A 24,047-nucleotide genomic window follows, 5' to 3' on the forward strand; every position below is an offset into this window, starting at 1 on the left:
CCTAACTCAGGTGGGAGAAAAAAGGTACCCAAAGCAGTGTGACTGGAGGACTGGGAGAAAGTGAAAGGAATGAAGGCAGTATTTGCCCACCTGGCAATAACAGACACCATGAACTTACATTCTAAACTCCAGCTAGTTTGTCTGTTTCTCAACATTATAGAAATGGGTTAATGGGCACTCTCCAATGTTCCAGCTTTTCAGTCAGGTAGCCAAGGTAAAACTTCTTGAGAACTTTAACTACAATGATGTATTGTTGGGAATATGTAATAAAATGAATGGAAAAACTTTTTGTTTCCCAGTAAAAACAAGCAGGAGGACAATGACTGAAATGATTTTTACATCAAGATGCTCTTTAAGAGACAAAATGGTTTATCCAAGTAAAAATTATGTGATAAAACATCTTATACTCACTGGGGGCTGTGGCTGCAATAATAGCATCCTTAAGAGAATCAGTGAAGTGATACATTTTTAATTCCTTGTTTGTCTATACCCGCTTCATTTGACATATCCAATCATCGGTCTATATATCTTTATAATTTACTGAATTGGGTTATCTTCTGGAGGTCTCAGAAAATAAGTATCCTAGAAATATTGTGGATATATGCACAAAATTGCACAGGTGACTAATTTTCCAAGGGCCATTATGTGGGAATTGGCTAGTAAAGCTCATATTTAAGTGCATGTTGGTCAGAACATAAGATAATGAGTATATTGTTTTCTGTACTGAAATCTACTAAAATGTTCTCCTTATGCTGAAAATACACTAAATGCTTATACTCTGTTGTCAAGAAAAATAATTTGAAATAGATTTTTTAGGTTTCGTGACTTTGTTATGTAACTGACATTATAACTGCTATTGCCAACCACCCTTGTCTTTTGGTAGAAGGAAGAAATTAAATCTTGTTCACATACTTGAATAGGTCATGATAGTATCTATTTTTCTGTGATCTATTTTAAATCCATGTCAAAACACTGAGATATAAAAATTAAAAAATGACTGGTACTTTACTTGAGATAATGATCATTGTCATCTAAAGAGAGTTGGCTTTTGAAATGTAGTAGAGCTGGCAATTTGGACTCTCAATTACCATATGCTGCACTATATCATTAACCTGATATTTCAAATATGTGTATCAGCAGTAGAGTGCTAACTTCCTGCTTCCCCGAAATGGTGTATAGGTTAAGATGTAGAGAAACGTACAGAAATATTTAAAGAAATATTTTTTGCTGTTGTTCAAGTAGAGTTGTCTCCATCCCCCCCCCCCACTTCTCTCACCCGCCCCACCCATCCCTACCTCCCACCCTCAGTCCTGCCCACCTTTGGCTTTGTTCATGTGTCCTTTATACATGTTCTTGACAACCCAGTCTGGCTGGAGTGGTTGCTCACCCTGAAAAATGCCTAGTGTCCACCTATTGACCACCTAAGTTTATAGATTTGAGTTTTCCCAGAGAAATACTCCTAGTGTCTCATTAGCTCAGCCATGCACTAAAAAGTTCTTTAGTATTTCCTGAGGAGTTTTATGTGTAGTATAGTAGAAGACATTTAGTTGGATATCTATTCTACCATATTATTAAATATATGAAAGAACTATCTTGGTTCTGTATTCCTAAAATGCAGTAAAGCCCTGCACATATTATGTACATCATTAATATACAGTGAATGCTCCTAAGTGAAGAACAGAGTGACTATTTCCTTATAAAATATATTTCTGGCAAGGGGGGAAGGGTTATGTATATAGTATATCTATACAGAGGACATATTTGACTTTTCAAGCTATGTAATATGGGAGAGGAAAATAAATGCCTACCTGCTTTTTAAAAAATACTAACTGTACTCATGGGATTTATACTTGTAACTCGTATCCCTTGTATGGGCCAAGTTTTAAATTTGGTTGAACAGATCCTGGTTGGTGTACACTCAGATACATGCTAGAAACAAATTTTAAATTTTCTTTAGAATAATAAGCTTTCTATACCAGCCTCAAAGAATTAATACAGATAAAAATCCAAAGAGAATGACCTCCTAAATAGACAGTTTACCAACTACACGTGGAAAACATCACCATGAGAAGCCAGCAACACAAAAAATAGAATTAGGTTCACATATTTTCAAATTATTAGATATAATTCATATGTATCAAGGAGTGACTGTTGAAAAGTATTTTAAGAAAAAGAGAGATCAGAATTAACCAGACACATCTGAAAAAGAACTTTAAAAAAATGAAACATGTAATAACTGAAATGATTAATGCAGTGAATTGATTACAGAGCAAATTAATCATGGCTGAAGACAGAAAAAGTGAAATTAGAATTGAGCAAATTACACAGGATGCGGTCCAGAGAGAGAAAGCTAGGAAAGCCTGTAGGTGAGATTAAAGATTAAGATAGATCGAAAAGGTCTGGTATAATGTTTAATTGGGATTCTAATGGGAAGAGCTACAGTGTAATGTAAAAAGCAGTTTTCAAAGGTACTAGCTAAGATTGCTAAAGATTTAAACATTGGATTATAGGTTTAAGAATTCCAAGAAAGAATTTTTAAAAATTCATATATACAAGGTCTGTTCAGAAAAAGACCAACCATTATTGATATAATGAGAATGGTTTCCACGCCATTGATGTAACCTGGCAGCTAAGAAAAGTGGACTGGAATGCGCATGCGTGAACAATGGCCACTGTACTAGTCAGTGGGGGTGGTAGATGCCATTGAATGAGCATGTGTACTGTGTTCACATTCAAAATGATTGAATAGAACAATGAATCTGCATCAAATTTTGTATTAAGCTTGAACATTCCTTTGGCAAAACTATTCATATGATTCAGAAGGCTACAGCTATGGGCAGCTGGTGATTAGCTGCTTTATCATGACAATGCCTGCTCGTGCATCATGTCTCATGCAGAGTTTTTTGGCAAACATCAACTCACCCAGGTGACTCAGGCCCCCTACAGCCCAGATTTGGCACCCTGGGACTTCTGGTTTTTCCCAAAACTAAAATCACCTTTGAAAGGGAAGAGATTTCAGACTGTTGATGAGATTCAGGAAAATGTGATGGGACAGTTGATGGTGATTAGGAGAACTGTGTGAGGTCCCAAGGTGTCTACTTTAAAGGGGACTGAGGCCTCACTGGCCTGTGTACAATGTTTCTTGCATCTTGTATCGTCTTGAATAAGTGTCTCTTTCGTAGTGTGTGGCTGGATACTTTCTGGACAGACCTCGTACAGTACAACTTCCTAATGAACCTATATAATAGAAAAGACAACGAGGACATCTGAAAAGCACCCAGTGAGAACTAGTTTGGCAAAATGGCTGATTTCTCACCAGAAACAGTGGGATCCAGGAGACAGTGGAGTGGCACCTTTGAAGTGCTGTTACTCTAGAATTTTGTACCCAAACAAATTATTTTTCAAGAACGACAGTAAAATAAAGTCATTTTCTAAGACTACCAAAAGACTTTGGCCTACCAAAGGACTCTCAGAAGGTTACATTTATAGAATGTTCTTCAAAGAGTAATCAATTATCTCATAAGAAAGTATGAGCTATAAAAAAAACAGAACAAGGAATGTATTTATAAGTCTAAACAAACATTGATTTTTTTAAAGTAATAAGAGCAATGGGTAATTTCTTGAGTTAAAAATATTCAAAATTATAACTATAATCACAGGGAACTCATGTTAAGAGGTGGGGAACCCCAGAGTTAAAACATCCTAAAGTCTATGTGGTTTGAGAAAAGTTGAAAAAGTATTGCCAACTCTAGATTTTGTGATCTTAGCTACCCTTGATCAAATACTTAGGATAACCACTAAGTAAAACAAGGTATAAAATCCAAATTAGTGAAGGGGGAAAACATACAGAAATGAATATGAATATATAAATAGATAGAGTCACTGTACATGGACTGTCAAGTTAAAGGCAAAGATAGTTAGGCTAGCTTGAAGAAAAACAATGACAATCTATGTATAAGAGATATAACTAAATTGAACACAGAATGTTTGAAAGTAAGGGGAGCAAACAGGTAAAAAACTTAAATATTAACCAGATATTTTTTATCTTGGAGTCACAGAGTATTACTACATATTCATAAATGGTTTGTTTCACTAGGTAGATCAAATAATACCATTCTATAAAATAAAAATCAATAGAACTGCAAAGAATATTAACAAATCCTCAATATGATGAATAAGCATGTCATAATGGACTAACAAAAAACAGGTGAAGAATACACACCCTTCAAAGCATATGAAACATTTATAAAAATCATTCACATACTTAGCCATTGTGTGAGTCACAAAATTTGAACAATTGTTTCATAAAATTATATATTCTTTTATCATTATGTAATCAGTATATTGACTGATACAAAAAAACCCCTAAACACCCATATACATTTGAAAACTTTAAATCATACCACAGTCCAGAAAATACACTAGAGCAGAATTAAAAACAAAAATTTGTATGTTCCAGTAGCACTCAAGTTAATTAAGATAGATACAATAATGTATAAGAACAATGGACTCATAAAGGGAATTTGATATTTGAGTAAAAATAACTTAGATACCATGAAGAAGTAGGGCAATAAAAGCACAGTGAAGAATCTTCAAAAATGATTGCCAGGGTGCAAGAGGGGGGAAGTAGTAGCTTAGTGTGGGGCTTACAAAAGAAATGTTTTTTTCTTTTACAAACATAATTTTTCTGATGATTAAAGTGACACAACCAAATATATTGGAAGGGCAAGATAATTATGAGTATATCAAAATTGAGGACCATCCATACAACCTCAAATTGCTATAAATAAGATGGCTATGTCCCAGATAATAAATTAGGAGATGTATGTGTGACAGATGTGATGGAAAGGCAGTAAGAAATTTAGACAAAGGGCATGAAAAGATTATTCACAAAGCAAGAAATAGAAATAGCTAATAAATATTTGAAAAGATGTATATCAAATGTAACCATGGGGGATAAAAAGAGAAGGAACAATGAGACACCATTATTCTTGTTGAATGAAAAAGACTGAAAAACTATATAGGGATTTAGGTGCACAGAGGTTTGTCCAGATATTTTTCCATTGTTCATATTGTCACTCAATGTAGACCATGCTGGGTTTTTTTTGCCATGCACAAAATTTAATGACTTGTAGTAATATTTATTAATCTTGCAGTTCTTGTGAGGTTTGGTTATATTACTTTCATCTGCTGTTAACAGTTTGACAATATATTCTATACTCTTTGATCTAGTAATTCCACTTCTAGGAATTTGTCACAAGGTATAAAATTATATATATATTCGAGACTGTTCTTGGTAGCCTTGTTAATACTCATGAAAAGCTGGGCAAATGTCCAGGAATAGAGAGTTTTATAAAGAGAATTTGGTGTGTATGCATACTTAACAGACATATATATAAAAGTTGAAAGATTATTGTAGTATAATACTAACCTTTTAAATTATATATAGATTAATACTTATGTAGAAATACATACATGACATTTACTAAGTAGAAAAAGCAAGCTACAAGACCACTTTGTGCAGACTGTGTACCTGTCAGATGTAAGCAGCAGCCTGTTCATAGCCACACAGATGGTGGTCAGATCCCATGGTAAGTGCAGTGCGAGGCACCTGTGCTGTAACATAAAAAGCACTGAAATGGAATTTGGGGGATCTGAGTTTTAGTCACTCTTTTGACAGATCTCTACAAATTAGGGCCTCCTTCTCTAAAAATGAGGGAATGGAAGTGGGCCTTGGACTTGATTAGCAATGACAAACAGACTGTCATGTTCATTGCCACCTCCTTCAGTGTCCATGGCAGACATTGGCCATCAGTCCTAGTGCCCTTTCTCGGGACTCAGCCATGACTTAGAATTCTTCTCAACACTCTGTTTCAGGCCACCATTTCTAAGCAGATTGTTCTTGACACTTGAAACTTCTTTGCCATCTTTGGATAAGATATTTTTAGAAGTCTTTTCAGCTAAAAATTTTTTGACCAAGGAACTAAGTTATTATGGTGAGAGCCAACAGGGAATATCTTTCAGAAAAAAGTGTTTACTTTTCTGTTAGCCATATTTTCTACAAGCAGTAAAAAGGTGAGATAATTTTTGATAATATATTTCGTAGGGTATTTTAACATGTCATTGGTAGAAAACAATTATTAATGGGTCATGTCACATTCTTATTTCATATAAAATCTGTGAAATCCAATGTATATTTTCAGCAACTCCATTTTAGGTGATAAATTTTCAGTGGAGATACTTGATCTACATTTAAATTTACAGTTCAAAAAGTAGAGTCATACTGACATTCTTGAATTTTCTAATAATTAAATTAAATACTCATTCTTTACATTTAATTAAAACTAAATTAAATTAAAAATTAAGGTGAAGTCCAACTAGCCACATTTCAAGTACCCACTAACCATATATGGCTGGTGGTTACCATATTGACAGCAGTACTTTAGGGACTACAAAGAAACATATAATTTAACTTTAGCCTTCAAGTATAGTTTCCAGTTGGGAAAGCAGGAGGTCAAAAATAAGCATATCAGGAATATAATCCAAAGCAGAATATAATTAAGTGCTAACAATTTTCCGTGGACAGATTAAGCTCTAGTTGGGTAGGAAGTTCCAGAAAAACCCCAGCTTGCTGCATTCTTCAGCACTTGGGAGGCTGAGGGGTGGCAATGGTGTGCTGAGTTTGAGAGAATGGTGTGCCTTACTTAGAAAGTTCGTGTGTTCTTCCTGCAGGCACGGGACCCGCTGTGCTGGGGAAGTGGCGGCCGCAGCAAACAACTCACACTGCACAGTCGGGATTGCTTTCAATGCCAAGATCGGAGGTATGGGAAACAAACTTACTTGGGTATAGAAATGAGCCAAGAGCTCCTGTGCTCACTGGCTTTCAGAACCCTTTTGGAACTAAAGTCAGGCATATGTTTGCATAATAGTGTTCAACTGTTGCTGACAGCAAAATGACCACGTTAACATGTGCTATTGAATCCAGTTAAAGACTTCAGAAGCAGTACCCCTAATGTGTTGTCCAGTATGTTAAAAAAGGTTGTCCAGCACTGAGCATGGGGTTGTTAACATCTGGACAGAACTATAAAATCGGTGCTTGAGTCAGAAAGAACTAATAATATAAACACCAGGCCAGGCTATAATATCTGTATGGAAAGAAGGGTTTGAAAATATGTTAAAGAAGAATATCTTCTTTCCCTTTTCTTTAGATTTTTATAAACATTTCCTTTTAATTGCAATTAAAATGGTAAATGGTAAGATCTCCGTTTGAAGTCCCATAATGTAGTCAGACTGTTATCACTGATAATTTCAGATTATATGCCCACACATGTGCTAATTCAAATATACATGAGCTCACTACAAGGACCCAACCACCACATGCAAATCCAGGCATTAATAAAAGCAAACTCTTAACTTTCCCATCTGTAGTCCCATTTTTGTTAGTATAGCCTGGTGCCACAGCCACATGTCACTGGGAAGGAAACATTGTAAGAGATGGTATAGATCCTAGTGGCTTTGAAGGTGTCCCCTGGGGGGTCTCTTAAAAGGGTGTCATGAGATGAATGAAATTCCTGCAATGAGGAGGACATCCTTGTTTCTAATACACTGTTTGTTTTCAAATGGTAAATAAGGTTGGATCTGAAAAATAAAATCGACTGTTCTTTTTAGGATCAATGTAGAAGTCTAGTAATGTTAAATATTTGGGGTACATTATAACAGTGCTAAGGAAAGGTTTTCAGAAACTACTTTGAATGTCAGCCATCAGTAAATTTGACCTCTTTCCTTTTTTCACCCTGAATTCTTAGAGTGTGGCAACTTGTTAAGCAGCAATTAGCTGCACTCTGAGAGCATGAGCGGTCTGTCAAGGGGAAGTTCATGGAGGGTCTAGGAAAGGAGACAAAGACTTCCCCTGAGAACCATGAGGGTGCTGGAGGCCCCTGCAGGCCCCCGTTCTTCCCAGGACACATGACTCCAGTGACTGCCCGGTCAATCCTCCTTGCTCTCCAGGGCACTCACAGTCTCTCACATACAGACACACATCCATGTCCCTGTCATTACTCTCCAGTGCTAACCCAGCTCTCACCGACCTTGAGGGAATGAAGAGATGAACTTGTGAACCTCACAGATAAGCTGCTGGCTGACCTGACTGAACAAGGACCTTAGTACAAAAATGCATGTATGGCATGACTCATAAATGTTCCATCATCCTGAAAACAACATTCTGAATTATGTAATTAACCCCACACACCCAAGGAATGAAGGCTTGCAGTTAAATGAAGAAATAGCAACCATTTATCTTTAAACTTGAGGAAACAAAATTCTTATTTGTCAGCCTTTGACCAAAAAATTAATACTACCCTCTAGGTATGATTTTTTTAAACATTCTGTTTATATGTGTGTGGACTTCACATAAATGACGTGATGTAGAAACTGAATTCAGGTATTTTGTAGGTACTTCTGCATGTTGGCATTTAGAGATATCGAGTAGTCCAGTGTTATTTTCAGACCTTCCCATATTGGTAAAATAGTTTTGCTGCATGTATTTAAACAGAAAGTAAGAATATGACGACGTAGTTCATCTTTCTTTGATGAAAACCATGTGGATGAATTTTGAATATTCATGTCAAGTGAAAACCACTGGCTTCTTAGGACCCAGTACATGCAGAGCACCAGGCTGGACATTCTGTTCCCATAGAAACTGCTGACAAACTTTCTAAACGCAGTTCCCATTTCCTAACTTTAAAAGGATTGTTTATAACCTGTTCTCCTCATCACCCATTCACACACCTCTCCTTTGAAACTCCAAAAGCCTAAAGGAAAAGGCAGTCAAGATACAACAACCAAATACAATGTCTTTAGGGATGCGTTGGGGAAATTTAACAGTGACTGTGTATTTATTTCTATTTTTTTTTATAAAAACTATTAGAGGAATATAGTATCATATCTCACATAACTTAAAATGGCTGAGCCCAATATTTATATTTTTAGATGAAGGAAATGTGGCAAAATGTTAACAATTGTTGAATACTGGCTAGATTAGTGTTTATTGTCATACTTTCTATTTTTCTGTGCTTGTTAAGTTTTATAGTTAAAAGTTAAACACTTTTTAAAAGCACAAAGAAGATACAGTTTCATAAAGAATTTTTTTTATTTTCTACCAGAAGTCCAACCTAATGCCATGTAGTATCTGATGCTGCCTGATTTGGGGTTTTATTACTTAATCCCCTTTTAGTGGTAAACATATAAAAACTTGAAATACTGCTTGGTAACAGTGTTTTCCTAAGGAGTAAATTTGGCCTGTAAAGAGAGATGTTTTTAAAGTAACACAGTATCTCAGTGATGGTATTTTGCTCAAGCCGAAGCTGTTCTGTTTACTTAACAATTAGTTGTTGTGTGTCTCCAAAATAAAAGGAAAAGAAGGAAAGCCTGGCATTTGACATATAATTTATTTTTTAATATCTGTGTCTGTTTTTGCAAATTAAGGTTAGTAATAAATTCCTGTGTGTCTGGTGGGAATATACTTAAATGAAGATTAATAACTGAACATTGCTAAAACCCTTTGAGAATTAGTTGATGTGTTATATGCATAGAGAGCATTCTCCTTTATTATTTGATGTATGAATAACTTGACAAAGAAGTAATATATTAAATTCACATCAGTCTTACAGATTAGGAAATAATATTAAATATGGAGGAAATTAGACCAACCTAACTTGGCAGCTTTCCAACTTTTGTAAACATGCTAAGGTCAGAATATTTTATACCAATTATGAACACAAGTGATCTAATGAAGAGAAATTCAGGGAAGATGGATTGCTTGAGGCGCTCTTTGTCGGCTACTCAATTAAGACAGGGACAAAGAGGAGGGAGAGACTGTGGAAACCTAGGAAAAGAGAACAATGGATTAAAAAAAAGATTTTTGAAGAGGTTTTGCTCTTTTACATGCACTGTATCTTCCTTTCTTCCCAAGAAAGCTCCAGGAAAGTATGAATTATCTTTTTCTGGGGAAAATATGCTCACTTAAGTGTTGATTAAAAGTTTATTTCTTTTTCCCCAAATGCTGTAGCTGCGGTTGGTCTTGGGTTGTTTGGGCGTCAAATAGCAAAACCTCTGATCAAGCTTCTCCCCGTCTGTCTTGAAGGAGTTCGAATGCTGGATGGAGACGTCACAGACATGGTGGAGGCGAAATCAGTTAGTTTCAACCCCCAACACGTGCACATCTACAGTGCGAGCTGGGGCCCCGACGACGATGGCAAGACTGTGGACGGCCCAGCGCCACTCACCCGGCAAGCCTTTGAAAACGGCGTTAGAATGGTAGGTGTCTAATGCACCTTGGCTCATACTGTGTCAATCAGTGGTGATTCTCACATGAAACCATCTGGGAAACTGAGGGCTCCTGCCTTCCAGCCTAGAGGTGTAGATGGAATTCAGAGGTAGAGCCAGGAGACAGGTTAATGGAAAGAGATGGGGAAGCTTTGAGATTGGATGCTTATCGGTTCTGCAAATGAGTTAAATGGTAGAGAGTTTCCCTTGATAAGAACAGAGGTATATTTGGATGCTTAGTTTTTTTCAAAGGAAATATATTCATTTATATGTTAATCATGCATTTGGAGAAATAAGTTCCCAGGACTGTGAGATTCAGAAAGAGTGGAGCTATGGAAACTCCCCAGTTACTGTGAATAGATCATTCCACAGTGCCCATGGGGACATCTCTCTTTTGTTGTCCCTTCCCTAGTTCCACTGCTGTCCCAGGACAATAAGATTTCTGTGCTGGACCCCCAGTTCCCTCACCAGGCAGCTCAACCCTGGAGGTCACTTGACTTCCCCGATTTCATTAAGAAATTCATAACTACTCCCCCCGAAAAAGTGGAGGACATAATCTAATGTAAAAAAACATCTATTTCAAGTTACAGATGTTAAAAAATCCTGCCTTCTTTTAGGTTAGTGAAAAATGATGACTCGGCATGCTTGTACCCTTGCGAGGAGGAGAGCTATACCAGAAGCACCTCCTTTTTCCTTCTTCCTTTCTCCTTCTTACTCATGAACGGAACTCTGGGGGACCTAAAGCATCCATTTAAACCACGATCTGAGCTTAATCTCCTTTCCCTTCATCATCTCTTTATACTTTTGTATAATGTAGGCAGTGCTCTTACTATCCATCAGCACGTACTGCTTTCCCTGTGCATCCCTGACCCACTCCCATGTCCTACTATACAGCCAAATCCTGTTTAACATCCAGTCTTAGCTAAAGTGTCGCCTCTTCTCAGAAGCCTTCTCACTGCCCAAACTAGGATTCGGTGTAAGCAGTCCCTACTCTCTACCTGCCCATGTTTTATATTCCTACTGTCGTTACATATTGTCTTTACCATATTGTGCTTTATATCAGAATCAGTTATACATGCATCTCCCTCACTAAATTGTAAGTTCCTAGAGAGCAGAGTTTGTGCTCTACCCTCCTTTATGGGCTTTGCAAAACACATAATGTGCATTGAATTTCAGTGACTACTCAGTAAATTGCTTGTTGAATTTAATTTAATTGACCACAAATTGTGCTAACCATAGGGTTGTTATATATTCAGCCCAAATTTTGGCATGGAATGCATGCAGTTGATAAATGGAATGTTGCAGCTGGAACGCAGATAGTAATGATATACCTTTGTGAGGGTGGTGTTCGGGTTTTAATCAGCAGACTGAACTAAGTTGTCTTCTGGTTACTCTGGAATGGACTGGAGGGAAAAGCTTATGTACTTGTTATTAATGTACTTCTTAACTAAAAGATAGTTTGGATTTGGGGAAGACATACTCTCTAGCTCTGACAATTTTCAGCTACATTAGAGACCTTTTGAGCAATAGAATAATGTTTTAAATCGTTGCCTAGTATTTTCCTTTCAAGGTATCTGAACACCAAATGAATGCACTCCAAGTAATCTGGTGATTTCATTACCAAAGCTCTGGACCGCAGATTACTATTCTCCCTCTTTATGCCATCAGCAGAATGGTCATTCAAGCTAAATAAATCAAGCTGAGTTTATATTTGATTTTCAAATTGTATGTGTATGGCCCTTGATGTAATAAAGAGCAATCTGGAATTTCTCATGAATAATATACACTTATATTACTAATGCACATAATCTCATGAATGTACATCTAGAGAGAAAATGCCCATTTTCAATGGCTGCCATTTAAACAGTTGATATGGGCCAATGATTTTTAAATTTTTTCTAGCTAAGGAATCTTTCATTCAATGGAAATCTTAACCGGAAGTTCAATGTGTAAAACACATAAAACATGGTACTTTGGTTGAAGGAAAAAAGGGTTAAGATCAGAAACAAGATCATCTGAGAAAGCTACTCAAAGTTATATAGGAAGATTATATTTAGGAATAACTAATTTTGAGAAAATTTACTCCAAACTCACTATTTTTAATTTTTTTATTGATTTTAGAATGATGGGGAGGGAGAAAAAGAGAGACAAACATCAATTTGTTGTTCCACTTATTTATACATTCATTGGTTGTTTCTTGTATGTTCCCTGACTAGGGATCAAACCCACAACCTTGGCATACCAGGACAATGCTCCAACCAACTGCGCTACCCGGCCAGTGCCCAAGCTCAGGATTAATTCACTCAGGGGTGTGTGAAAACAACCCATGCTTATTATAATCAATCATATTCTAAAGATGAACTTAAAAAAAGATTACCTATCCAACTAGATAACCAGTGTTAAGGGTTGGGACTACATCTTTCCACAGTCCTGGCCTGTTCATATTCCAAATGGGGATCTTTTGCCGCTGCACATTGCTGTTTTCACCTAACAGTGAATCATCGGCAGTCCTTCCAGGACAATTCATAAGGACATAACTCATTTCTTTTCACGTTTTAACATTTTCAGAGTATGGAAATCCCATAATTCATTCAACATTCCACTGAGAATCTTTCAAGGTTTTAATCTGGGGGGAGAAAAGGAGTTTTAGTTTTAGAACAAACCACCTACTTTTAGAGTTAAGCTAGTAAAGAACAGCAACAAAAACTCTTAAAGACAAATTGTTCTCTGGCTCCTAGCATTGCACACCCAACTGTGGAAGAGCTGTAGTGACCATTTAAATGTGACAAGGTCGACAGGATAGGGTTTTTACATGTTTAGTACACGTAGGCTTCACTCAGACTTAAGCTCGGGTTGACTCCACCATCTTTTATTTGCTGCTCTCTGATCTGATATCGATCAGATTACCTCTCTGCTTCCACTTCCTCTGCCTATGTTCTAGGGTAATAGTAATACTTACTTACAGGGATACTGTGAGTGTTAAATGAGATGATCATGCACAACACCTGGAACATAAGAGGTGCTCAAGAAATAACTTTGATTTATAAATAATTTTTCCACCGTAGAAAAGATCATGCTCTTCCAAAAAACTACATTTCTCATCAGTCCCCCATTCTTTACTTCCTACCATTTCCACACTGTAGACTTCTAGAATATTCCATTGAGTTGCTGGTAGTGGTAAATTAAAAATAATATGGTAGAAGTCTGCATAAACTTCCTGAGTTCTGTAGTGTCATTTACTTTTTCTCCCTATATCTATACTTGCCTTCAATTTCACTTGTCCTTAAAAGCATATCTGCAGTTTCATTGAGATAACTTATTGATATACAAATTCATTTCAGTTATCCATGTTTGTAGTCTTCAATTTTACTTATATTTCCCAAGGGACATTTCTCTAAATATCTATAAATATGTAATTTAGTATTTTTAAAGCTGTAAAAGAGTCTTTTCTGGGAGAAAGAAACCTTTTATTCCTCTGTTACAAGGCAGTATGTTTTTTGAAATTATTCAAATTTGTGTTCTTTATATAATATGCATTGTCAAATGTATAAAAAATAATTGGATGAATAGTTTATACAAAGTTAGATTATAGGGTGCAATAGAGAAGTAAATTATTTATTGGTTAAGTGATGTAAGTAATGAAGGAATAAATGACTAATAAAATAATTCTTTTAGGTAGCTGGGGAACATCTATATGACGGTTCAAAGTTGCTCTGCACTCTTGGGGTTTTAACTACATCATCTGAAAAAACATAACAATTGGAATTTATTTTTTATTAAATTTATTGAACTTCCCCTTTCCATACACTATAGGTAAAAGATTAAGGAAGGCATCTAAGTTTTATATGCAATACATAGAAGTCCCAATATTCCAGCAACATGACAGAAAACAGAGAAACAAGACTACTTGAGCTAAGGATGAGTGTTATGAAAGAAACAAAACCAATGACTTAGAGAGGACAGAATGGCTTTGGTTAGGAGGGTGGAGAGTCTCCTTTGAGGGGGTGATACGTGAATGGAGACATCAATGATAAGAGGCCAATCATGGGAAGAAATGTGGAAGGAATGTTCTGTGCAGAAGGAATGGCAAGAGCAAAGCACTGTGAGTGGAGCATGGTGTGGGTGAACTCACAGAACAGAATGCTAATTTGGGCTTTGGGGGCAACATGGACAGAGAGCAGGTGGTAGGAGATGGGTTGGAGAAGAAAGAAGGGGCCAGCTCAGGAGGGCTTGTTAAATCATGTAGGGTGTTTGCATTTTATTCTGTTACAGAAAACCATTGGAGGTTTTTAGCACAATTGTGGCCTGATGGGATATACTCAATTTTAAAAGAGCACTGCTGTGTAGAGAATGCAGTGCATGTGGGTGAGGGATGAGGAGGCAAGAGTGGGAGGTTGAAATGGTCCAGCAAAAAGTTGATAATGAGTTGACCAGGGTGGCAGCAATATCAAGACAACTAGAGAGATGGGTGGCAAGAGAGAGAAGCTAAGTAGCGAGAGATTTTCACAAGGGAAATAAATAAATTTTGCTCAGGGAGTCCAAGTATTGATTGCATCCATTCTTTCTGCTTGCTAATCAAAAAACGTAGCAAATACTGGATTTCAAAATGCTTTCTATTTGTTTACTATAAGATAAGCTCAGTAGAATGTAACGCTGTTTTCAAAGACTTTAACAAAATCAGAATTGATTCAATTTATAGCCACTTTAGAATTAATGTACCAAAATTTTGTAAAAGAAACGACATCAAACAAACCATGTCACAATTGACAACTTGCTCTTTCTTCCAAAGGCTGCATTTCATGTGATACTGAGGAGCTATAAAATTACGTGCAAGAATTAGAAGGATATAGTTTGAGCTGCATACACTAAATAATGATTATGATGAAAATACAGCAACCACATTTGACATTTACCAGTCTGTTATACTGTAGTGATTCTGTGAATCCCTAAAATAGTTAACTTTTAATCTTCATAATGATCTCATAAAATAGATACTGTTCTCCCAAATTTTACAGAAAATATGCAGCATAGCTAAAGAAGTCAGAGTGTGGGCCTCTAAGAAATCTAATAATTTTTTTACATGTTGGCATTTCTACTGTATTTGTCACATCTAGCCTTCCTTCATCAGTGACCATATACCCCAGCTTTCCTCCTGTGCCTATGGTGAATTAATTGCTCATGTGCTATCTTTGTCCACCTGCTCCATTTCCTCACTGACGCCAACCTTTCACACTTCATCAAAGATCCTGCCCGATTCACTCTTTTCTCCTCCCTCATCAGAATTTCCCTCTCATCTATGCTGTTGCTGTTCACATACATTCATATTGTTAATCTCCTAAGAGAGATAGGAGAATCCCTCTTTTATCTCCTTCTATCCTTCCAATTATGGCCTCATTTCTCTTTTTCCCATTAGAACAAAATTCCTTGAAAACATTGTTCCTGCTTGCCCTTTACAAGCTCTCCTTTTCCACTCTCTCTTGATGCCAGTACATCAGGGCTTTGACCTGTTACTCCCCAGAAGCCGGTCTTGTCCAGGTCACGGTGACCTCCTCCTGGAAAACCCAGTGCTCTTGTCTGAACTCTCAGGTATAATTAGTACTAAGAAGGACGCCTGCCCACTTCTTCCCATCTACAGTATAACACACGTACTCCCAACCCTTCAGAACCCTTTCTTGGCAATTATACTCCCTCCTTTTGTTTGCTAGATTTACTTACCTTGTTGACTAATTTTCTGTTCCAGAAAATTAATTGTGATGGTTTTGTTCTCTGTGTATTCCAGGCACCTAAAATAGTGTCTGTTCAGAGAGAGAGTGAACAGATGTATGAGTGAATGTGTCACTGACTTCCATGCCAGTTCGTTGCATATACTGAATGCATTTACTTACAGGTTACACTTGCATTGCTTTTAATTAATAATTTGGAAATGAGTTATTAACATATATGATACATGGTCTGGTGATTAACGTACCCAGACTCTGGACTCAGACTCTCCAGTGGGTTCTAATACGTTCTTACCTTGTTCAAGTTAATTAGCCTCTCCGAGGATCAGTGTGTTCCTCTATAAAATGGAGCTAAATGCTGGTAATTACTTTTTAGGACTGTTGTGAGGATTATACATTTAATGCCTGTAAATTACAAGGCAAAGTTCCTGAAACACAGTAAAGTCTCTATTCTATTATAAACCTTAATCATTATCACCAATGCAAAGGCCAGGGTAGTAACAGCAAAAAATTCATTAATCATGCAAAATACTGTAAAAAGTCTTGATTGTTCAAAATTTTTGCATTAAATCAAGTCCATATTACAGAGTGGTCCTTTGGGAAGATAAGTACATGATCTTGTGAGCATTATTAAGGAATGGACAAAATAAATGGAACAAAATATCCAAAAGGGTATTTTCTAAAGTTTAATCCATAACACACTAATCAATAAAATGCTAAAAAAAAAGAGGAACTTCAAGCATTTTGCTGTCAAATTGCTTGAAAAACACCACTCTTTATATGTTCCCTTTGGGAATTTAAAAATATATTAAAGGCTCTGAAAACTCCTGCAGTACAGTTTCCCTTTATTTAATCAATGTTTTAAATTTTTGAACACACAGCAACTTTTATTTTCATGATTTTTTTTTGGAATTGCTGTTAATTTCATTTTAAATTCTTTGGAGCTACTTTATGAAAATTTAGCTAAACTCACTAGATTTTTAGAACCAGAAATAATTGTAGTGGTTGAGTTGTTTTTAGCAACCTTTCATTATTTATTTTCTTGCCGATGTTGCTACCATTCACCCATTCTCCCTTCCTAAAACTTGCAGTTTCTTCTGTCCTCATCCCAGTCATCCAGTAAGTCTTTCTTTGACCTGCTACTTCCTAAAAGTCTATGGAATCCACCCTCTTGTCCCCACAGTTAGAACCAACATCTGTCCTGCAGACTTGGCCAATAGTGTACTTCCAAAACTCCCCTCTTCCCAGCTTGAGCTTCAACTTTCAAATTAGCATTAACACTGCAGCCAAGGAGGTATTTCTTATATGTAAATCTTGTGATTTGTCTTCTCTTTAAAGCTCATCACCTATCTGGGGATCTGGGTGACCAACAAAGAACATTCTAACCTTCTTAGGAGGGAACATAGATTTCTTACAATTTTACCAGGGGTCTCTGTCACAATCTTACATGTCATCTTAGGAGAGGACAGTACAAAAGTTGCTCTCCTTCAAACTGAAATACTCTCCTTAACCACGGCGATCCTTCGGCCTGACTCCTTGGAATAACTGGCAAATACTTCCCGCAGGGGAACTCTGGACTTCATCTACCCAGGCAGTTCTAAATAGGAAAGCAATTTTATCAAATGAGTCAACTGACAGTGTTTCAGAGAGAGGTGACCCAAGGTTTGGTGTCAGAATAAGAAGCTATTTGCCTACAGTTTTCTTTGACAGATTCTTTATTCACTCACGTATTCTTGATTGCATTCAGGAGACATTCCCTGGGTGGTTATAATATTCCAGGCACTTTGCTAGGTGGCAGTGAAAGATGAATAACACAGCACTTGTCTCTGGGGAGCTCACCATATAATAACGAATAAATGTCCTAAGTAAAGTGCAAGGAAGCTCCCCAAGTCCCTTCTGTGAATAGAGTCTGATAAGCAATAAGGAGGACAGACTACCGAATTTTCTGGACTGTAAGATGCACCAGACCATAAGACGCACCTAGGTTTTAGAGGAAAATAGGCAAAAAAATTTTTGAAGCAAAAAATGTGGTAAAATATTTAATAACATAAATAACATAGGCTGCTCCCACCCCACAGCGAGCCAGGCAAGCTACATTCGGACTGTAAGACGCACCCTCTTTTCCTCCCAAATTTGGGGGTGCATTTTATAGTTTGAAAAATATGGTAAGCACCACATGATAACAAAACTTATTGTGTGCAGTCTAGTTGCCTTTCAGTCCTCTTTTTTGTCCCATTTGGGTTATTAAACTTTAATAATACTTGGTGCACTTGATATTCATCAGCATGCATCTGATGCATCGACAACATTTTACAGATTCCTGACAAGTCTATTTTTTTATATCCTATAGAAAATGAGCAAAAACCTTAGAATCATATCTTTTCCTTTTCCCATAATCAAAAAAATCCTATGTTAAGGTTCCCAGTACTTCCCTTATTCTTGTACTCAAGAGGTATTTCTTAAGTACCCAGCACGGAATGTGGACTGGTTTGACATTTATCTTAATCTTTTATCTGGAGAAATCATGTAGCTTGTAGATATTGTAGGATCACAGCTTACAGAGTTTCCTTTGTCATTTTATCTACAAGTAAACTTTCAATTCCAGGCTATTTTTCTTCGAGCTCCTTAGACTTTGGGATTAAAGCATTCAATATAGAACCAACGCCAAGGGTAGGGAATAAGAGTAGGTAAAGTCACAATGACTGGCCCCTAACCTCTTTGTTGGAACTGTGTCCTTTTACCTCCCCCACCCCACCACTTTCACTCTACTCTTCTGTTCAGGGGCCAGACGGAAGCAGGTCATTTGATGAACATCTGCTGGCACATCCCCAGCTGTTAAGTCTCCTATCAGGGCTGAGCAGTATATGCCCTTCCATCGTCAGTTTCCTTTTGGATTCACCAGATTTTACAACTGATTGGATGTTTAGAATATTTGCTGAAAGCACAAGGTTGCTTTACAATCACAGATTGTCTCTGATACACACATGTGTGCGCACAAGCATGCCAACACACACAGACACACATTTCTCCACCATTAAATTAAAGGCATGTGTTCACCAGGAGGGGGGAAGGGTTATAATCAGCTTATATAATAAAGCAGTAATAATAATCATAATAAAATTAAGCAATTTCATTTGGGAGGGATATGTTTTTATCTTATATATACCCAGCTGTAGCAGGATTGGTACCAGTTTCCATTTTAATAGATGACAGATTGCTGTTAAATTAGTTGGCACATGTTGTAAAACTTTGGAATGATATGTGGGTAGGCAAAGATAAACAAGGGAGTATTTGGTATTGGTTCCACTTAATGAAAATTGATTCTAACTGAAGTTTGTTTTAAAAATTCTCCCTTAGGATCTAACTATATGCTGGTGGGACTCTGTTTCTTAAGAGTTCCAACAAAGCTATGAAGTAACTTGCCAAGTGGACCCAATATAAGATTATCTATTTTGGAAACAAAGAAATGTATGCCTTTCAGAAATACATGTGCAGTTTCACATTCTGTAGCCTTCACAAAGTTATCTGATACCCAAGGGTCAGATTTAGATTACTCTGTGATTGTGATGCATTTTCATGGGAAGGAGCACAGATCTGCTGTAGCTTTGTGTAGGTGCAAATGTTAAAAGATTTCTTGTCACCTTGTTTTCAGTTTTTGTTTAGAGACTCATTCTTAACTCGTCATAGTTTATACTCACTTTTGCAAATGCCATTCTACATCCCTGTGTCTCCTCATGGATTAACTAGGTGCTAGTAGCAGTTCTCTTTTCTTTTAGTTTTCTTCTAGTGACGACTGGGCCACCTGGGGAGTAAGCAACATCCTTACCACAGGAGATGTTCTAGTCAGGGCTGGATGCCCCTGTTACAGAGATGATACAGAATCCCACAGGAGCTGGATTAGGCCAAGTTAAGGCCCATTCCAGTACTGAGTTTCTGTGATTCTAAACACAGATTTGAGAAATATCACGGGGAGGACAGGCTGATCAATTTTGTGCAAGGAAACATGGCGGCAGCTGGAAAAGAAAGTCCACTCTGCAGTAAGCAGGGATAAAATGAACTGAATTGATAATACCAAATGATTTCAAAGTATATATGGCTTCTACAGAAGATTTTTTTCCACTTGACTTGAGCCTAGAGTCTTCATCTTTAAGATGAAAACAATAAAAGTTAATATTCAGGATTTTAAACATTATTCTGATTTTTAATCCTGATTGCCACTTAAGTTGGGTGTCAGAATAATTCTGATCGGACCTAACCCAGTTTATAGATTTGGAAACTAACTCTTGCCAAAGTAAGCAATCTGGCCGTTAGGAAGCACGGCTGTGGTTCCGACTTGGGTGTGTTTTCTTCCAAGCCTGCGCTCTTCGCCGCCACGTCACGAGCACCTCGGATGGTCCTGTCCGTGCTCACTCAGCTTTCAGTCAATGGTTGTATGAAAGTGGGCACTGCAACAGGGACCCCTCTCTTCTCTGCACTTTTAGAGGACTTACCGCCTAGGCAACTGATTTGGCATGTTCGCAGCTTCACTACTATGGCGTCTCTCTCCTCTTCCCTGGATGCAGCCTGTGATGATGTAGAAAGTACTGGCCTTAAAGTCACAGAGACCTGGGTTGAATCTCAGGTTTCTCTCTACAGTTTTGACCTGGGACAAGTAACTAAGTTATCAGAACTTCCGTTTCCCTGAGAAAAGACTATGATAATACTTTATGAAGCTGTCGTGAAGACTGACCGAGATCTCATATGTCAAGTGCTCAGCCCAACTCCTGGTCTCCTTCTCAGAGGAAGGAGAAGGCACATCATTGAGGACCACTGAGTCTCGTAAATAATATAAAATGCATTATATTAATTAATTGTAATTTTTTTCAAAAATATTTGTTTTACGTCAGGATTGTGTTTATGAATACTGTGAGCGACTCCACAGAAGGTTAGGTCATCACTTCACAGAGTGGGGGCCAGTGGCAGTCAAGCCCCATGGTGGGCTTTGGAGAGGGGCAGCTTGCTTCTTGCCCTTCTAGGGCTGCGCTGGCCTTTGGAACCAGTCCAGATGAGGCATCGTGTCACCTAGAACTACGTTTCCCTCTATCCTCCTCTCTAATGCCTTTCCAAACATTTATAAGAAATTCTTTTCATACCCTTTTTGATAATATTTTTATTCTCTATGAAAGGAATTTTTCAAATTCCAATATAAATTTCAAAGTGATGATATCTTAATTAAGTAATTAATGTTGATATTGGACATGTCCTCCTCAATTTCATAAACCTGGCTCCCCGGAAAATCTGAGATGACTCTGCCATTCCTCTGGGATGGTCCAAGATGTAGGAACTTTTGGCAGGTATGCTTTTTTCCTCCCCAAAATGGGATGCCGAGGATGGTGGCGGTACCCAGAACAGCTGTGTGGGTACTGTTAGTTATCGATGTGCTTATTTCAGAGTACGTGAGACTCACGTGTACTTTTGTAGCTGCTTGGAATGAGGAATTGAGACACCTAATGTGCATACCCCAGCCCCCACCTGTGGGCACACACCACACCACAGAAAACAGCTGGAACAGGGCCCAAAGCTGGGAGGGCAGTGGGAGTGGCCGGAAATAAATCACCAGAGTCTTACTAAGGCTTCAGTGAGTCAGATGAAGAAGACAAGTTTTGAGAAAAAGTAAGGACTTGAACAATATGAACTGGCCATAGATAGAAAATACAAAGAAGACAGTTATTTTGGGATTGTTGATTTAGCAAAAGAGGGCAGGAGGAGGTTCGGGGGGATTTTCCCTCTAATCCACTGTTGTTAATCAGGCAGTGTTTCCCTAACCCATGTTGCAAAGCATTTTTAGGAACACCCAGTGTCCCTGCTGGTCAGTGGGGGCTGGTGTTGGTTGAGGTGAGACTGGATCCATCTGGTCTCAGCCCTGCCACTAACTGGTTCTAGCAGCTTCCTTTCCTTAGTTTCCTTATGTAGAAATGTAAAATTCCACTGCACAAACCTCTTTTGTGTCCAGTTTTAAATAATGTCCATAGCACTTTATTTAGCTCTAAATGTTTATTATGTGAAGTTCCTAAATGTCCAGAATATCTAAAGGTTCATAGAAATAAAATTGTTTGCTTGAAAGTATATTTACTTCCATTAGTGAACACACCTGCTTTTTATTTCCCACTAGATATTCTACTACACTTTCTCCATGAAAGACTGATTTCCCTCTTTCAGCTATATTTTAAAAATAGAGAGAAAGAAATCTCCACTGTTGTAATGCTGCTGTCAGGAGCCACGCATCACACCTTTGTGCCCTGTGGTGACAAAGTGTAACAAGCTGTGTCATGTGTGTGGGCTCAGCACCGCCCCTTCTGAAGCTCTGATGACAGGGGCGAATCTCCCGATCCTTTGCCCAGTGGATGTGCCCCTGAACTTATGTCCTGGCAGATGTGGTGGATAAGTGACTCTGTTTGTTTGCTTTTTTTTTTCTCGCTAGCCGTACAATAAACATAAAAGTAGCCTTTTATCAGGAACCTGGGTCTGGGGAAGTTTTGCATCTGCAACGTTGATTAATTATTCTTTTCACTAGTCTTTGGTCCCATTACTTGACAGGTCCTTTGAGAAAACCAAGGTAAAGTCACCTGTAGGCTCCTTGAATTCAGTGCATTATGCTGCTTGTTCATGTACTAGAACATGAACGACACAGTGAAAAGACCCTAAATGAAGGTTATAAGTGACATGTACAACTTTGTCATTTTACCAGAAATGCTTGCAACGTTCATCCCCAACAGCTGCAATTACTGTCAGGCTCTCTATTCCTTTAAACTGCAAAAAGTCACTGTATCTGGTATTCTCAGGAAGCACATAAAATGGATTTTCATTTGTGCATGGTAAAATTAATATGATCGCTGATAACTGCAACTAATATTTTCAGTGTATTATTAAAAAGTCAACAGAACATAAAAAAAGATTGCTTAATAAACATGGCTTAGAGGCCTACTGTGTATACAGCAAATCAGGTTACAAGAAACCTGGCACGGGGCAGAAAAGGTGGGTGAGCCTGAGGTGGGGAGGGAGGGCACTTGCATGAGAAAAGGCAGAAGACAAAAGGGGGGAGAAATAGTGGGTTGGCCAAAAAGTTCATTTAGTTTTTTTTCCCCTATAATCCCTCCAGTAGTGCTTAGTTGTCTTTAACTTCATTCGAAACAATGTTGTTAAATTGTATTGTGACAGCTGTCATATCAGCCTGCGTTTTAAAAAAACTCATCAGAATTGGTGAATTTTTGTGCAGCCATTTTAATATTGATGATGGAAGAAAATATGCAACATGTCCATCATATTATACTTTATTATTTCAAGAAAGCTAAAAATGCACCTGAAATGCAAAAAAAAAAAAAAAAAAAAAAAGGTTTGTGCAGTGTGCAGAGAAGGTGCTGTGACTGATTGAATGTGTTAAAGTGGTTTGCGGAGTTTCTTGGTACAACTGACATTTTGGCCAAATAATCCTTTGCTGTGAGACTGTCTTATGTACTGGAAGATTGGCCTCTACCCACTAGAAGCCAACAGCAGGAGATAGCCAGCATACTCAAAATGTCCAAATCAATAAAGCTATTGGTAAAAACGAAAAATGTGACTTTTATTTTATGGAAAAACCATACGGACTTTTTAGCCAACCCCATAGTTTGTTTCACAAAACACTTCCTGGCTTCTTTCACTTTAAGTACTTTAGAAAAGACGCGTTTGCATTTTCAATCTTTTTCTCTCCTCAGCCATCCTGTGGCAGGCTAAGTCACAGAGAATGAGAATGGTGAAGATGCCCCTAGGGTGGTTTTTGTAAATCAGTGTGTAGATGTTCAGACAGCCCCTCCAAGTCTGATTTTGTGCTACACGGGCAGCTTTGGCAGCAGACATGCTAAGGCAGGAATGGAAACATTGAGAACAGCAAGGGGGGAGGCTCCAGGCCAATCGAAGGCTGACCATCAGCAGGTGTTGGTGGAGGACACTCTCTTGTGTGTTGGCTACCTGATGAAATCGTCTTTG

At 37.8% G+C, this 24,047-nt stretch overlaps 1 protein-coding gene across 1 annotated transcript in view; it reads left to right on the top strand.

Moving 5' to 3' along the window:
* PCSK5 (proprotein convertase subtilisin/kexin type 5) overlaps window positions 1-24,047 on the top strand; it is a 420,656-nt gene that overhangs the window by 149,747 nt on the left and 246,862 nt on the right. Inside the window, 2 exon segments of the mRNA XM_036021750.1 lie at window positions 6,733-6,821; window positions 10,142-10,314. Coding sequence (XP_035877643.1) covers window positions 6,733-6,821; window positions 10,142-10,314 — 262 coding nt within the window.

The sequence above is a fragment of the Phyllostomus discolor genome, chromosome 3 (genome assembly GCF_004126475.2).
Source record: "Phyllostomus discolor isolate MPI-MPIP mPhyDis1 chromosome 3, mPhyDis1.pri.v3, whole genome shotgun sequence".
Classification (NCBI taxonomy): domain Eukaryota; kingdom Metazoa; phylum Chordata; class Mammalia; order Chiroptera; family Phyllostomidae; genus Phyllostomus; species Phyllostomus discolor.